General features: G+C 45.8%; 1 protein-coding gene and 1 pseudogene across 1 annotated transcript; one reads left to right on the plus strand and one right to left on the minus strand.

Annotated features, from left to right (window-relative positions):
- Nucleotides 1-295: 295 nt before the first annotated feature.
- On the plus strand, nt 296-10347 carry LOC146203208 (kelch-like protein 7). The gene is made up of 4 exons (XM_084602972.1): nt 296-480; nt 2996-3173; nt 8781-8930; nt 10255-10347. Exons 1-4 carry the CDS (start codon nt 296-298, stop codon nt 10345-10347), a joined length of 606 nt encoding a protein of 201 aa, XP_084459098.1.
- Nucleotides 10348-11117: 770 nt separating this feature from the next.
- LOC146203209 (uncharacterized) lies at nt 11118-12088 on the minus strand (annotated as a pseudogene).
- Nucleotides 12089-17153: the final 5065 nt, after the last annotated feature.

Raw genomic sequence — 17153 nt, forward strand, 5'->3', positions numbered from 1 at the left:
GCATGAGTATCAAGGAAGACATCACAATTGTCAACGCCGCCGATGGCAAGCGCGCCACGCAGCTCGCGCCCTAATTTCAGTTGCCATGCTTGGTGTCAAAGCTGGGGCTTCAAATCGGCCTGACGCCTCTGGTGGCGGACGCTCTCTCGGTCGCTCACTGCCCTGCTGCCTCCCCCCCCCCCCCCCCCCCCCCCCCTTCCCTCGCAAGCGCTGGGCACCACTACCCAGGATGAGTTCCCCTGCCATGGCTACAGACGGCGCCAACGCTGCCACCGACGCAGAAAGCGTTATCACAATGACGTTTGAATCGAAGTTGCTCTTCAGTAACAAAGGCTGGCTGACGGAGTTACCGCCAGAAGCCGCTTCCCGTCTCATGCCCTCCACGAGAGAGCAGAGGAAGACCGGCAAGGACTGCGACCTCGTTTTTGTGGCTGCGGATGGGGAAGAGGTTCGGGCGCACCTCTTTCTCATGGCACACAGGTGAGCTACCACTCTCTTCTTGCTAAAATTTCTTCTCGCAATGCGTCCGTAACACGTTATTTACCCGACACAGGTTGTTGCAGTTATTACGCTATAACGTCCGTTATTCACGCGTGTAGAGTAGCGCCTGGTGTTCAACAGCGGTCACATTATTTCCTCATTATTTGCTCAGCATCCGTTAGGTCTGTTACCCATGTATTAATGGTTATTTTGAGCCCCGTGAGGAAGCACACATGCTATACCGTACGCATCACATAATGCAAACATTGAGTCCATCATTTACAACGGCAGCGGAAGTCAAGTTGGCTCAGAGTCCGGTAACTTATTTTGCGAAGTTTAATCGCAAATTCACTTTTCTTTCCGCATTGGTATGGCAAACACGTAGCGCCTTTTGGAACCGCGCGCTTTTGTTGAGCCGGAAATAGCAGATGCATCATTTGACAAACCGATGACTGTTTTTGTGTTGGTTAAGCGTTCAATAACAAAAAAAAAAATATATAGCTCCCTGTGAAGGAACATGCGCACTGGCCCCTTCACGTTAGGGAGGAAAACATTTTGTGCCTTTTAGTGATCCGTTAAGCAGTCAATAATTGTCGCATACATGCTAGTGTCCGCTATTCAAATAATTTGCTTCCAATAATGAAATCATGTGCCCAATTAGTATTCGGGGACAGACGCGTTCTCAAACTTTTTTTCGACAAGTTTAATGTCCGTTATTCACAATTCATTCAGTGTAGGTTATGCGTTCAGTAACTAACAGATTAGGTGCCAACTATGGGACAAGATAGAGTTGTTTCCTAATGGACTTAGTGTATTTAACATTCACTTTCACCTTCTGTTATGGACACCATCATTCACCGTTAATCACGCAGTCTATATTGAGGTGGCTTAGGGATCGGCTGCAGTTCAGACATTCACTCCTCATATAGACTCTGTAAGGGAAATCTTCACTGTCGGTGACACTTTCACGTAAAAGGCCGAAATCAATGTTGCTACTTTGTGTTTTATTACCTTTATGTCGCAGCTAGGTTTAAATTCACGATGGAGCGAAACGTGAGCAGAGCGCCTCTCGTTTTCCAGATTTTTTTTTTTTATTTTTTGACGTGAAATGATTTTTTTTTATGCACCCTTGCGTTAGCAAGGAAAAAAATCAGAGTACTTTTCCCTACGCGGTTAACACGACAGCACCAGAAGACTCCATGTTTTACAAGAACATGCGAATTGACAGCTTACGAGCACTGCTTGCTTGCTCCAAATACATTGCAGTTTATTTATTTTCTATCTCTCGTCAGTCAACCGAGTGCTGTTGGCAGCTTCAAGCGCTTCACATCGCCAAGTCGCTATCACCATCATGTGCGTGCCTCTCTACCTTCGACAGATTTTGCTTTGGTTCTACTACAAATATCATCCGAGCTCAATATATGGTGTGAGGTACTCTATTGACTGGCTTTCCGAGCGTATTTTTGAGCTCTATCAAGACGACGGATGTATTGCATACCCAACGAGATGTACGGACTTTGTTATAAATATTCACGCTCACGGTGAAAAGTGCAAGGCGGCTGACTGCGATGTCCTAAGACGGGTAAATGTCATTGGATATAGGTCCGGCTCCGATCTGAGCGTCATTTAACATTGGTTCTGAGCTGCAGCCGAGTGGTGAAGCCTTTAAACTGCATGCACCACAAGCGACAATGTGTGGGTTCAAATAAGGATAACGGTAATGGCTGTTCTCATGCTGGTGCAGATATTCGATGATTCCATAAGTTCGTCACTTCGTGGCTCGAATGGAAGAGCAACCGTACGATCTTAAAGCATTATATCGTGATTTCACATAAGTTGTGAAGCATGTAATTTTTTTGATGGACTGATCTCTCTACATTAATCAGCCTATTTGAATGTAATATAAGGTTACTACATGCATTATAAGTTGCAATCCGCGGTGTTTGGACACACGTGCCCAGTACGTCCCCGGGCTGTTAATTCGCTTCCCAGAGACAATTGTAATATCTACCTTTTTTTCCTCTCCTTATGTCTGCACCTAGGGCGCCAGCTTCCGACATTCGCTCCCTTCACGGCAGGTTAGCAGACTGAGTGAGAAGTCGAATGATAAAGGAATAGTAGCGACGTTGCTATTATGGCAGACCATCGCTAGGGTACGGCTGCGAAACGTTTAGCTGGTAACAAAATAGTTGCTTTGAAGTGCGTTTAGAATTAAGTATATGTATGCGTTTAATGGGAAGAAGAATGCAGAAAACTAATGTGTTGCTTTGGAGGGCATCTAAAATTTATATCCAATGAATATATCTTCAAATTTTGTGCACGAGCTTACGTACCGAAACATTATTGAGCCTTGACCTGTCCGCGATATCCTTTGATTTTTTTTTATCGAGAATTTCGTGCTCTGCTGAATGCTTCCTGAGTTTCCTGCAAGAACTGCTGAGTTTTCTACGCGTCTCTCGTCGACTCGTACCTTTGCAGTTTCACGGGCTGCAACGACATATTCGTCGTAACCAAGGGTGAAAAAGCGGGACCAGGAGGAGATGGAGTGGAAGCCATCCATCCGCGTGGTGTTGCCGGACCTTAGCAGCGACATGCTTCAGCTCCTCGTAGACGTCGCCTACGACGAGCCGCTCCACGGACGCATCGGGCAGCACAACGTCGACCACGTGCTGGACATGGCCAAAACTTACAACGTGAGTTCCGGACTGTTGAAGCAGAACCCACTTGCGCACTCATCATGCCCTACCGCCGAAACGGGGCCAATTGATGGGCAGCATAATAGGTCGCAGGGTGCTGCAGATAGGTAGCTTCCAAGGCTGATCAATCTACAACCGACACGAATTCGATCATTGATTTGCGATCAACGTCTTGTGTTTGGGACGACGAGAGCAGAGGATAACAGAAAAATGGCAGTGCAGTAAAGCTAACACTGTCCCAAAGCTATGCCTAGACTTGTTAGATGCGACTTACACACTAAGAGAGCTGAGTGCGGATACAACATGAAAACACGCCGCAATATATTTTGAGAAGCATCCAATGTCATCAGCCTGTTCCAATGTCGTTGCGGTTCACAGATTTCCTCCTCCTCTGATTGATTTTAGGGGCACGATAAAAGACGCAATGCCGCTGACTGCGATGTCATAGGAGAGGTCGATGCCATTGGATGAAAGACCAAAACCGGGTGTCATTAAACTTTGGTCTAGCGTTGTAGCCGAGTAGTGCTGTCTTTGACTCCAAAGTACCACAAGCGACCAGGTGTGGTTGGTTTCAAATATTGCATGGGTACACGGCGACGTAAGAATTACTGCAGAAAAAACTAACAGCAGCATTGTCATCGCTGTAACTTACCACGCCGTATTGTCTGAGAGTAGGAGCAGATGCCAAAGCCACATGATCCCAACAAAACTGGTACTCTCCCATCGAAAATTAACGTCTCAATATTATAGCAGATTGAGCAAAAGAACTAGCTGAATATATAGTAACATCATAGCTCACTAGGGTGACACTAGACGAAATAGCTGTGACTAAACCTGAGCTAGCTACTCAATCTCTAAAATTATGTGGCTTAAATTCACTGTTTCATATAAAAACTAACAACTACACGCTGTAATCGAGCAGTGAGGCTGCTAGAGCGGGTTGTGCCTGCGGTCTTAATGTGCTCAAATTTCCTCTGAGAGATCTGTTTGGCTTTTGTTCTGGGCGCCTAATTCCTGTATTAAAGCGAAACACACAGGATTTAACTGCTGAAACTGTACAAAACTGAGTGAAATATTTCACATTACGTACTGAATTTCTACGATAAGGGATAAACCAAGTAAACGGATAAAACAGATCATACGAAGTTTCGCGGCACGAAGGCAGCCAGCATCAGGGATACGAAGACTAGTATCTTGTTGTCGATGAGCAGCTGCTGACACATGTGCGTCGTTGTCACTTGAGGCCTCATCGTTAAGGCTTGGCGATAGCTAAAGATGTATTGTTTACACGTGGCTCTTAGTGTTCGATATTGGTTCATCGATGTCCGGGGCACAGGTCCACTGCACAGGAAATATATGTGCAGACCGGGAAGTGCGAATGGTTGACCTTCAGATATCTTGTGCATCTCAAGAACCTACTCCAGTACAGCAGTGGGTTACAGCGAGGTGAAAACGAGCGCACTGAGTTGATTCACCGTTCATCTTGTGTTTTCGAAACAGCGCGTAAGATGATCTTCTATGTGAGTATGTGGGAGGACACAGGTAAGATCACAGGCTCAACACTCTGGTGTGGTCATCAAGTGAAGCTAGACCACGCAAACTAACGGCACGATTTGGTGTCCCGAGACGTTATCGTGCAGGTAACGATTGCGGTTTAGACTTCAAAGCACGCTTAAGACGTCACCCATGAGAATGCGAGAAAAGCAAGCTGTACAGTCTATGAACAGTTAAAAGAGACCTACGAGGCAGTAGGAATGTCTTAAGAAAGGTGACTTTAATGTTGCTGGTATGCTTGTGTTCTCTCAAAAGAGTTAATCAGCGTCAGCCTATAGAAATCCTTTGAAAGGATGATTTGATTTGTGGGGTTTAACGTCCCAAAGCTACTCAGGCTATGAGAGACGCCGTAGTGGAGGACTCCGGAAATTTCGACCACCTGGGGATCTTTAACGTGCACTGACATCGCACAGCACACGGGCGCCTTGCTTTTCGCCTCCGTCGAAAACTGGCCGCCGAGGCCGGGATTCGATCCCGCGTCCTTGGGAACAGTAGTCGAGCGCCGTAACCACTGCGCCACCCCGGCGGGGTATCCTTTGAAAGGATGATCTTGACAGCATATCCCTGGCTAAATACAGACCTTTATTCCACTCATTCAGGATGAAGATAAAACCAGGCAGAATTTGTCTCCGAGATACTGCGGAATCGACGACATCGCCACCATTGTTATCACTGCGTTTTTCTTAGTTTATATTAGCCGCATACCTGACATCGAACATTGAAGGGAAATACATGAATAATTTCAATTGTGCAGCCACATGACGCATCTATATATTTGTTTGCAAGAGCTTTCAAGAAACCTCTCACTACCCAAACGACGATGTTCAGGCTACTAATGATTTCGCATTGGCCTAATTAATATATTAAACATATTGTTGTATTATTGCGAATAAGGTACATTGTTCTTATTTTTATTCAAGGTAGGGCACGCTTATAGGTGCCCATGGTCACGTCGGCAACAAGAACTACAGACTCATCTTAAAGCAGCGCGAAACACAAGACTAAAAGGAACTGGAAACAACACGAGCGCTTTCTAACAACTGATTTTTTTTTTTTATTCCCATAAAGGTAGTTATATAGGAACTAAACACAACAAATATATCGAAACCAGACTCGTGATAAAACCGCGAAGTCCTTTTAAAAACTGTACGCATGTCCAAAGTGAGGATTAAACACTTGTACAGAACTAACAAAACTTGCTAACTCCCACATGACAAACATCCGCTAACACCTGGTCGCCAAATATTAATCGAGAGTGCGAATCTCTTTTTCTACAAGATTAACGGAAGGTGTAGCTACGCACGTGTCTAACTCTTTACTTATCAGAAACGCCTCGACCAGCTCTTTGCATATCCGATCTGGGTGACTGAACAAGATATTGGTCCTGTCCAAATGGGGGAAACAATCTTTACACTTCCGGCAGTGCGCGGCAAGGTTAGATGAAACAGCTGCTTTTACTTATCCGCGGTGTTCAAACAAGCGCTCATTAATACATCTGCCTGTCTGGGCAATGTATGGTTTACCGTACGAAAGCGGAATGGAATACACCATAGCGGTGTCGCAGTCGACGAGCGATTTTCTGTGCGCTACAGTGCACTTATTCCTCGCGGGCACCTCAGGAATCCAGCTTCCTCCGTACTGCACTGCAGATGATGCCCAGCTTATTTTTAGCTATAAAAACTACTTTTACCCCGTATCTCGCTCCAACCTTTTTCAACCGGTGTGAAATTCCGTGCACGTACGCAATCCCCATTGTTCTTGCCTGCCCTCTATATTTATCAGATTGTTTTGCAAGAATTTTGCCCCTAGTCAGTGTCCTTTCCGATACTGACTGTACAGGTTCTATACAGTTCCTTAATTTGAAGGACATGTGCCATGAGACAGGCATGTGTTGGGAGTATAACCCAAGAACAGCTAAGCAGCTCATACAATTCAGGACATTCAAAGTTGGTAAAGGCAGGCATAGCGACTTCCTGCCTGAAGGCTTCATTGTTGAAATCGTGCTCCCATAGTGTTGACGCCAGCTTCCAGGGACAAGTTGAGAGGCTAAGAGACGATGGGTTTCCAGTTGTTGCTTTGGCACATGTATCGGAAAGGATACTGGCTAGGACCATAAATCTTGCAGAAGAGTCTGATAAAGATAGAGGGCAGACAAGAACAATGGCGATTGCGTACGTACACGGAATTTCACACAGGTTGAAAAAGGTTGGAGCGAGATACGGGGTAAAAGTTGTTTTCACAGCTAAAAATGGGCTGGGCAGCATCTGCAGTGTAGTACGGAGGAAGCTGGATTCCCAAGGTGCCCAGGCGAGGATTAAGTGCACGGTATCGTACAGAAAACAGCTCGTCGACTGCGACACCGCTGTGGTGTATTCCATCCCGCTTTCGTGCGGTAAATCATACATTTCCCATACAGGCAGATGTATTAATGAGCGCTTGTTTGAACACCGCAGATCAGTAAAAGGAGCTGTTTCATCCAACCTTGGCGCGCACTGCCGGAAGTGTAAAGATTGTTTCTCCCATTGGGGTTCAGTTCAGGCGTTCAGTCGTGTCCGACTCTTCGTGACCCTATGGACCATGTCACGCCACGCTTTCCGGTCTCTCACTATCTTCTTAACATCACATAGCTTCATCTGCAATGCCTCGAGAATGCCATCTAACCATCGCGTTCGCTGCCTACCCCTTCTCCGGCGACCCTCAACCTTTCCCAACATCAAATCTTTCTCCAGCGACTCCTCTCTTCTCATCAGATGACCAAAGTAGCTGAGCTTTAACTTTAGAATTTGACCCTCCAATGAGCAGTCAGGGTTTATGGTCGACAACATCGACTGATTTGATCTTCTGGCAGTCCAAGGAACTCTTAAGAGTCTTCGCCAGCACCACAATTCAAACGCGTCAATTCTTCGGCGGTCAGCCTTTTTCACAGTCCAACTCTCGCATCCATACATCACAACTGGAAAGACCATAGCACGGGTTATGGATCACTGCCTTGTCGTGGCGGAGGGGCTTGCGAAACTCGATGAAGTCGTGAGCTCTGCTGTGTAGGGCCACCCAAGATAGACAGGTCACGGCAGAGAGTTCTGACAAAATGTGATTCACTGGAGAAGGTAATGGCAACCCACTCCAGTATTTCCTGCCAAGAAAACCCTAAAACCCCATTGGGGACAGGACCAATATCTTATGCAGTCACCCAGATCGGATATGCAAAGAGCTGGTCGAGGCGTTTCTGATGAGTAAAGGGTTACACACGTGCGTAATTATAGCTACACCTTCCGTTAATCTTGTAGAAAAAGAGATTCGCGCTCTCGGTGAATATTTGGCGATCAGGTGTTAGCGGAAGCTTGCCACGTGGGAGTTTGCTAGTTTTGTTAGTTGTGTTGAAGTGTTTACTTCTTACTTTGCACACGCGTACGGTTTTTATAAGGGCTTCGCGGTTTTATCACGAGTCTGGTTTTGTTTTATTTGTTGTGTTTGGTTCCTATATAACCACAGTTCTAGGAATAAAACAATTCAGCTGTTAAAAAGCGCTCGTGTCAACTCCTGTTCCGTTTCGTCTTGTGTTTGGGCTGCTTTAAGATGAGTCCAATGCAACTGGCCCAGTTTTCTATAGTCACGAACCTCAGACACCCTTCATAATCCGATTTCCAAAGATGATACCTATCTGTTGAAAGTTGAACATTGTAAGCTGTAATAAACGCATTGGTTCTGGGAGTACACGCAGGACTGCAGTTTTCACGGTGCCACTGCGCGTAGGCTGCGAATCTTGCCTTCAATTTGGTTGTGGATAACATTATTCTTGCCCCGCGAGAGGCGCAGTATAGAATAGGAATGCTGGAGAACTTAGTTCGAACCTAGTTCTAAGCCGCTACAATCCACACCATTTCAAGTATATAAAATACAAGGTCTTCATTAAAAATATGATTTAGGGGAATAAACCAAAATCATTCACACTCCAACGGCAGCCCAGAGATTTGAAGATTGTTTTTCAATGGAATGTGCTTGTAAACAGCGTCGAAAGTAACTTTTATTCTTTCCATTTTAACAACACAGGTACGGAAGGTGCGTGACTGCTGCATCTCTATGCTTAAGGAAAACCTGAATCCAAGCTCCTGCATAAGCACCTATCATTTGGCCCTGAGAAGGGGATTGAACGACCTCGCTGCTGCGGCCGTTCTCTACATCGCAGGAAACATTGAAGAGGTGCGATGTTCAGGACGGGAAATGAGAGGCAAATGCAGGCGACACTGATGCCCATTGTTCTTTTAGGGTGCAGTAAGGTGAATTGTATGCATGCAAATAGCAGTATTCTCAGTAAGTCACGCGTACCCCAGTTTCACTGATTGCTCCAGAGAATGCATCCTGCCATAGAACCTTCAGCGAGCGACGGCCTTTTGACATGAACGTTGTCATTTGTATTTCTAGCGAGCAGTCACCATTGCTTGCTACTACTTCGCTAGAAACTAATGCAAATGTCCACCACCGAAACTTTTTGATATGATCCCTTTCGATTTCCTCAGTACTTTCGAATTTTGCGACCATTTATTTTTCTTTTAGTTCTGCAAACAAATTTGGTAATTTCCTCTTTGCGGCCAGTAAGCGCCTTTCTTGGGCCAGGGAAGGCAGATATTGCTCGTCAAGTTCATCTTTATTAGCAACGACTGGGGGGGGCAGAACTTGAGCCCGTCAGATGGAGAGCGGACGACCATATATTATCTTTTACAATAGTTCGCATCACAACAAATGGGCATTTTCTGCTTCTCCGTAATGTGGGTCATTTATAACATATTCTATAGTGTATTATGCTCTCTATAATAAAGTAGGACCGAAAAATGAAAAGGAGTCTGGGCAATGCTGCATCCAAGGGCTACTTGACTTGCCTTTTGTTAGCAAAGAAAAGTGTAGCGGAGCCTGAAAAGGCGCGAAACGCAGGAGTCAATAGCTCGTGTTTCTCTACCTGTATTTCGCGTTCCTGTTTTTTCGATGCGCTGTCCCTTAAATGCCTATTTGAAATATGTGCTTTTTGTAGCTGTGAAGAAGATATAAGAACAACAACAACAACAAATGGAGCACAGGAACCTGATGCTCTCCCGTTCTGCCGAAACACGTCTCTGAACGTTGCACAAAGGGAAGAATTTTGAAAAAATAACGGGAAACGAGTAACAATCCTACCCTGTAGTGTATGAGTGAATCGAATTTGTTTTCATCATGTGCGTAGGGCTTATCTCCTTCACTGGATCGTCTTGTCCATTGGCTTAGCTTTGTCCTCTTAGGTGGTCTCTTTAATAATGTCGTTCTTCTGCAACGAAATGCGAATGTGCAGTTGAAGTCGATCGCGAAGGACGCCCGAAGCATTAAATGAAATCTCTGTAGTTTGCTCGCAAGGGCCCGACATGGGCCGGTAATGTACGACGTGGGCCGGTAATGTAATCAGCGATTGGTTCCTAGCGGCATTAGACGGCCAATATAACTTACTGAGGTATTACCTTTGTCTTAATTCACCTGACTTGCCTGTCTCTCTCTTCAGGTGAAGCAACTGAATGACCACTTCCACTCGTTCTCCCCTGCAGATCTGCTAGTCATTCTCATGCTTGTGCAACCGCCTGCTGGCGCCTATTGAAGTGGACCATACTTTACACGCGATTTTGAAGTGGATATCGAAGAACGCAGCCCAGGGAAATAAATTCGTCTCCCGCTCCTGCTCCTGTTGCAATTCGTTTAGTGCACAGTCTCGTGAATTCCGCACTATAGAAGCCGAAAACGGCACTGTACTCCGAGTCGAGGGGTTTTGCATAGTTCTGAAGTGAACAACATCGCCTGGCGACCCACTGGCATTTTTCTACATTAACGTTTTCGTTAAGTGTTCAGTGAGGACTAATTTTAAAACATGAACAAAAAAATCTCGCAAGGGGATGTAACGGTGATTTTATACTGATAGCTCATTGGTGAGTTTTTATTTTGACTGAAGGAGCAAGGATGCCGAATTTCGAGTACTTTTATTCAGTTTTAATAACACGCAAGAGATTAGAAAATACGGCATTTCACGTGAAATTCGCCTTTGCCCGACTTCTTAAGATTAGTATTGATAGAATATTTAGGGGAATTTAGGCGAACAGGGGTAGGGAACATTTAGGGGAACATTCGATCCCCAGTCTAGGACGAATTTTTATTCAACTACGAAGTTTCTGAGAAAGCTGTATAGCTTTCCTTTGTAGCCGCTTGGCTGCGCTTAGGTGGACGGTAATGAGTAATTACTCCCTTATTTCAAATATACTCACCTTGGGCTATTCCGCTAAACATTCGACCAACACTATTCCCACTTCGAGTTATTAACAAATTCGTTCTCGCCTACCAGCTGACCGCCCTGGTAGCTCAGTTTGTATAGAGCAACTACCTTGGAACGGAGGTTCGATCCCCGGACCAGGAGAGACAGGATTCTACATTTCTATTCCGATCGTTATAGGATGGGCAGGTCCAGACCATGTGTGCTAGATCTGCTATGCTGTTGCAGTGAGTACAGCTAGGATTAAAGAATGCCGGATGCCATTTACTGTAAAATTGAGCGTTTCGAAACATCCCTGTTTGCAATTTCCTCACCGTGATTTCTTCTTTTCTGCTGAGCTGTTTATCCGCTGCTTGATAGATTTTACGACGGAACTTGTAATGAGAAATGATTTCAGTTTATTTTCTTAGTTCGTCACCAGAAGGGAGTGGTTCCTCGCCTGAAGGCGGCGCGTCAACGGCGATCGTCCGGCAAGTGAGCCCTCGGGCGGTCGCGTGCGCCTTCTCGTTCCCCTCAAGGCCCTGATGAGCCGGGTACCAGACCAGTGCGATTTACTTTGCTGGCACTTGCGCTTCTTTCAGAATTTTTGGCGGCTGCAGCGGAGATTCTGCCCATATCGTAATTCCTAATAGCTGCCTTAGAGTCACTATCACTTTTGTGCCCTTTTGCATTATTACTAGAGCAATGCCAAACTCTTCTGCCTGAGTTGAACTCGTGTTTTTAACGGTGCAGCACGAGACCAGGTCTCCACTCCCACGAGCCACTGCCGCTTTGTGTGCTGCCTTGCTATAGTATTCGTCAGCGTCGACGTGTTTAGGGCCACATCCATATCTTTGCGTCTACCTTCGTGAAATATCGGATGCATGTTCTTTGGCAGCGATGGAATTTTGACGATATCCCTAGTTGCTCTGGGTAAGTTCTCTGTCCTCTTTGAACACTCCGAGGGTTCGAACCCAAGGCGCTCCATGATTTTTCTTCCAGTTTTGCTTTTTAAAAGTTTTTGATGCGGCGACACCGTAGCGGCTTCTATGAGCTCATTCAGAGTGTTCGAGACGCCCAGCCTTAGAAGCTTTACCATTAAAGTGTTGGGAGGAAGACCTAGTGCGGTTTTGATTCCTTTTCTGATTATGATTTCAATTTTGTCTTTTTCTGCTTTGGTCAGTTTGAGATAGGGGGCAGCGTATAGCACACGGTTTATGACGAAAGCCTGAACCAATCTCAAAGGGTTTGCCTCCTTCATCCCCGCATGCTTATCAAAGATGCGCTCATGTAGCCGGCACACTGGCTGGTACTCCAAGTCCCATTATAATTTCAGTGTTTTTACCAGCTGCTTGTATGTTCAGCCATGGAACTCTAATACTGTCACGGTAGGACTGACATTGCCAATCACTCGTTAAACAATATCATAACCCTTGCAAGGGGAGTACGTGTTCCTTTTCCTTGTTTGAGATGACAGATAAAGTGCCTCTTGATTTTTCTGCCGAGCATTTTAAAGCAATCGACTCGAGATATTTCTCTATTATATCTATGGCCCTCTGAACTCCGCTCTTGTCAAAACCCCCCGCCTTTACGGTCAACAGAGGCGCGGGATCCCCTTTACGGTTACCCGTCGTCCCTGTATGAGTTTGAGAACACAGTTAAAAATTAGGCCTTTCAACCCGTGAAGTTCGTGTGTCGGTGTGTGATTGAGCAATAAGCCCAAGAAAGTTGCTTTTTTTTTTTTACAAACAACTGGATATTTATTGATAATAGCCCAAATTATACTGCATAATAATAATAAAAAAAAAAAAGAAAACGCCGCGACACAATAGGGATAAAAGACGACGCTGTAAATGACAAGAGGGAAAACTGACAATGAACAAAACACTGCGATAAAAGAAGACTATAAAGATAACAAAGCAAGTATCCCAGATATAGTAAGTAGGGGCAGGAGTTACGCAGAAAACACAGCGTAAAATACTAAGCCCGATCAAACAATGGCGAAAACAATATTCAGTTAACCGACAGTCTGTGGCAAAAAGGAATTCTCACGACTTTATTGTTCGATGAGGTGTCGTAGTCGCAGAGTTGATCGGTAGCGGCGGCTGTATAAGGTGAGAAGAAACGATTAGTTGATCGTGGGCTTGGTGAAAAACAGACACTTTCCCAGAGCGAGTGGCCGCGAGAGAGGCCCGGAAGACTGAAATCTTCCCAGAGCGCACTGCCGCGGGTGTGTTGCGGTCTGCCTTTTTATACTCTCGGCTGGTTGTGCTGCGGCCCATAGTCAAGGACGCGCACTGACAGGTCGCTGCCCCGGAGATTTATGTCGAAGCAAGCTCGGAGGTGCGAGGAGATCCCGTAAGTTCCGCTATATATGTGAGGCAGGAGATCTCGTAACTTCCGCTCTATATGTTAGGCAGCTGGTGACATCTTTCACTTTGTCCATCACTCCCAGTGTTCACTTACAGCGTCAAATCGTCCGCATATATGGTGTGATGCAGGTTTGTGGTTCAATCCAGCTGCCCTGGGAGCCAAATAATTGCTAAATAAACAGGATTGGAGAGAATACGGACCCTTGCGGCGTCCCTCTGTTCCCTAATTCAATGTTTTCGAGTGACTGTCCACCCAGGCTGATGGTTGCATGGAGAGGAAGTCCCTTACGTAATTATATGTCTTGACGCCAATATTTAGCGCACTAAGGTTCTCAAGTATGTCTACACGTTTCATTATCAAAACCTTTGGCGACGTCCAGTCTCATAATGACCGTAGTAGCAACAGTCTTTTTATTGATAACCTACTCCTTAAGCTGTACCATGACATCGCATGCCGACAGGTTTGATCAAGGTAAAGTTTTCCAAGCCCACATAGTCAGGGAGATCCTCAACTCCAGAACAGCTGAGGCATCGACCCCTAACCTCGGCTATCAATTTTTCTGTCAGACTTTCATAATTATGCGCGAGGTTTTGAAGCTGCTGTCGAGCCTCCGACTGTTTTCTGTGGATCTATTAGATATCGGAGTAGCTGCCATGTTCCAGCACAGCTAATTTTCTTATCCAGTTGATCGCAAATGTTACCCCAATTTTGTTTGGTAAGTTTCAGTGCATGCTCCCCAATTTCTTTGTTCAATGTTGCAAGTTGTTTTCGGAGACTCCTGTCACCATTTTTTCTGGCTGATCTTTTGCTCTAACGTTTTTTTTTCTTCCATAATCTCACGAATATCTATCGAAGACTTCTTGATCACCTTCATATTCAATCTCTTCGGTAGCGTCCTGAACAGATTGAATAACCCCTTCGCGCCAATCGTTCATATCGCATATCGGGTCCTGTCCCGACCTGATACTTCTAAAGGCATCCCATTTTGTAGAATCAACTCTCTTCTTATTGATTACTGGTAGGCCATTCTCAACTACGATCTCTAGAAACCTATGATCGCTACCTAGGTCTTCCCCGGTGCTGCACCATTTGACAGTGATGTCATTAGTGACCAGGGTTAGATCTGGTGTCATGTCCTGGGATACGCTATTTCCCTTCCTCGTCGACCTCATCGGGTCCGTAATGAGGATCAGCCCGCGTTGTTAAATTTATCCCATAGATTTCTGTCTTTAAGTTGCGTGAATTCATAACCCCATTCTGAATGGTGCGCATTAAAATCGCTCACTATTAAGCGTGGACAGTTTTTTAAAATAACCTTTGTTTTCGAAAAAAGATCCCCAAAGTCATATTTACGCTGCCTGGGTGAGCTATATGCACGTTCAGGATGAAATGATTCTTGTTTTTGCGATTACGAGGGAGTGAGCTCGATCAAAAGATGATCGATCTGCGCATTCCCCGTCTCGTGCTGCAGCGCTTAAACGTTTCTCTTTACAAATGTACTCACTTGAGTAGCTTTAGCCGATCCTGAAAAAGATTCGCAACCCGCTAATTTAGCATTTGCCCACACTCCCGGTCTGCAATAACCTCCGGTAGATCGCCATTTGTCAGAAAGGACAGTTAAACCGCACGTTTACGCGAGAAATCCCTACAGTTCCACTGCCAAACCATGTTATTACAGTGGTGCACAGCCATCGTGTTTGAGTATTTGAGCCTCGTGGCAGAGCCATTGTAACTGCCTGTCCCTGTTAGAAAATTCAGCCTTCAATTACTCGATAGCTGTTCCTACTTGTTTTAACTGCTCAAGTACCGTTTGAAGTATTCCATGCAACGACTTTGTTTCAACCTAAAGAGCTACAATTCTCACTCCGTGATTATTCTCGACTTCTATCTTAATTCATTCCTTCTTTGAAGGTGGAGGATTAGTTAACCGGAACGTTTCAGGTTCGGACTCAGGATTATTGGCTAGTTGTTTGTTAATCTCATCAAGTTCTTTTCGTAATTCAGAATTTTGCTCTCGTAAAATCCGGTTTTGCTCTTTAGGAGCATTAATAATTTCTGCATTAGCATCCCGGGAGACCTTATTTGCCCAACGCGCCTTTGGTCCAGTAAACTTTGTCGTCACTTGGGTGCCGCCTCTACGGTCCTGGGGTTCCTTGGAAGCAGGTCCTTCCTTTTCCAGCGACTCGAGGAAACGATTCCGAGCCCCCTCTAGACTTGCTGCGATGCTTGGATGCACTCCTCGAACGATCGCTAAACCAGTTTTACTGCCGCGCCGTTGCTTTTCTGCGTCAGCCTTGCGCCGCTCTTATTTCTCTCTCACTTTCTCTTCCAGCTTCTTTTCCCATCGTCTCTTCTTGATTATGTAAGGTGTTCGGAAAAGTGCCTTGCACCTCTTATCTCTGGTTATGTGATCCTTGCCGCACAGTCGGCACCTCGGCAAACACTCATGGTCCTTCGTGGGGCAGGTTGCCCCACCCCCTCTACACTTTGCGTGTGGAATGTCACACACGTCGGATCGATGTCACAGCTCACCACACCTGTAGCCTATCTCATATCTCTTTTTGCGGAGAAAACACTTCATCGGCGCCCCGAAACAGATAATCCATTTCGGCACATAGTCGCCAACAAAAGTGATGATCACCGAGTTGGAGTTGTTCATCTCTGCACACCAAGAATGGGAAGGTTCTCTTGGTGTGAAAAAGCCAATTCCAATTCTTTCTCAGAGATCCTCAGGTCCAGTCCGTGTGCCTCTCCTTTGCCACAGGTTTCGGGCGCCGCCATGTATGTCGACACTGGGTACTCCTTGCCGTCGAGTTTTATGGACTTCAGTCCCAGCATTTTCTTGGCATCGTCCCCGTTGGGCGTGCTGTAGATCAGTGTTCTGTGCTTGTCGTTCACGATGATCTTGTCCTTCTCTTGACCTGTCTGCCACGGAATGGCCGTCGCCATCCGTGTCACTCCGGCAATCACTGGCACCGAGAGCTTAGTATAGGGTCATTCCTTCTGTTGGCCTGTTACTAATTTGCGATCCGCGCTTAGAAGACGCGACAGGTCAGACGCCACCGACCGCTCTTACACGAGCGTCCTCCGCAGACGCAGTACTTGTTGCCATTGTAGCCGACCGGCGTCTCATTGCCGCCATCCCCTCCTCCACCACTGTTGGCCACTTTCTTGGCGGCGCCATCCTGGCGTTCTTGTTGCTGACGCTCCTGAAGCTCCACGACACGTTTGGACAGTTTCGTCACCCAGTCCGTTATTCCTAGTTCAGCCGGATCAACATCCGTACCCCGAATACTCACTTGCATCGTCATGTTTATGCCACAATCTGTACGAGATGAAGCCGGAGGCCCTCGGCCGCCGCTCAGGCCGCCTCAGCAGTACACTCTTAGAAAAAAGGTAGTATTTTTACTAACTTTAGGGTAGCAACTGCTTGTCACATATGTTACTACCTTGTTAGTAAGTGCAGTTAGCAATGGGAAGGTTAGTAACTGTTACTAACCTTCCAGTTGCTAACTTCAGTTACTAATAGGGTAGCAACCCATTGAGTTAGTAAGTGCAGTTAGTAACGGGTAAGTTAGTAAAAATTACTAACCCTTCCGTTACTAACTGCAGTTGCTAAAAGGGCAGGAACTCATTGAGCTAGTAATATGTATACATATAAAACTTTTAAAATTCCTGCTGCTCACGTCAGAACTATACCTCTTGAGCTGAATTACGTGGACAGGGAGGGCAGCTTTTGCTCTGCAAGTAATAAGAATAACGAATATGTTTAACAAATCGGTAAAATCAGT

This window comes from Amblyomma maculatum, chromosome 1, assembly GCF_055883805.1.
Source record: "Amblyomma maculatum isolate TAMU_Amacu chromosome 1, ASM5588380v1, whole genome shotgun sequence".
Lineage (NCBI taxonomy): Eukaryota > Metazoa > Arthropoda > Arachnida > Ixodida > Ixodidae > Amblyomma > Amblyomma maculatum.

Coding starts and splice junctions, on each gene's coding strand:
- LOC146203208 (XM_084602972.1), top strand. CDS start 296: ATGACGTTTGAATCGAAGTTGCTCTTCAGTAACAAAGGCTGGCTGACG. Junction 481..2,995: donor CTCTTTCTCATGGCACACAG/GTGAGCTACCAC, acceptor GTCGTAACCAAG/GGTGAAAAAGCGGGACCAGG. Junction 3,174..8,780: donor ACATGGCCAAAACTTACAAC/GTGAGTTCCGGA, acceptor TTAACAACACAG/GTACGGAAGGTGCGTGACTG.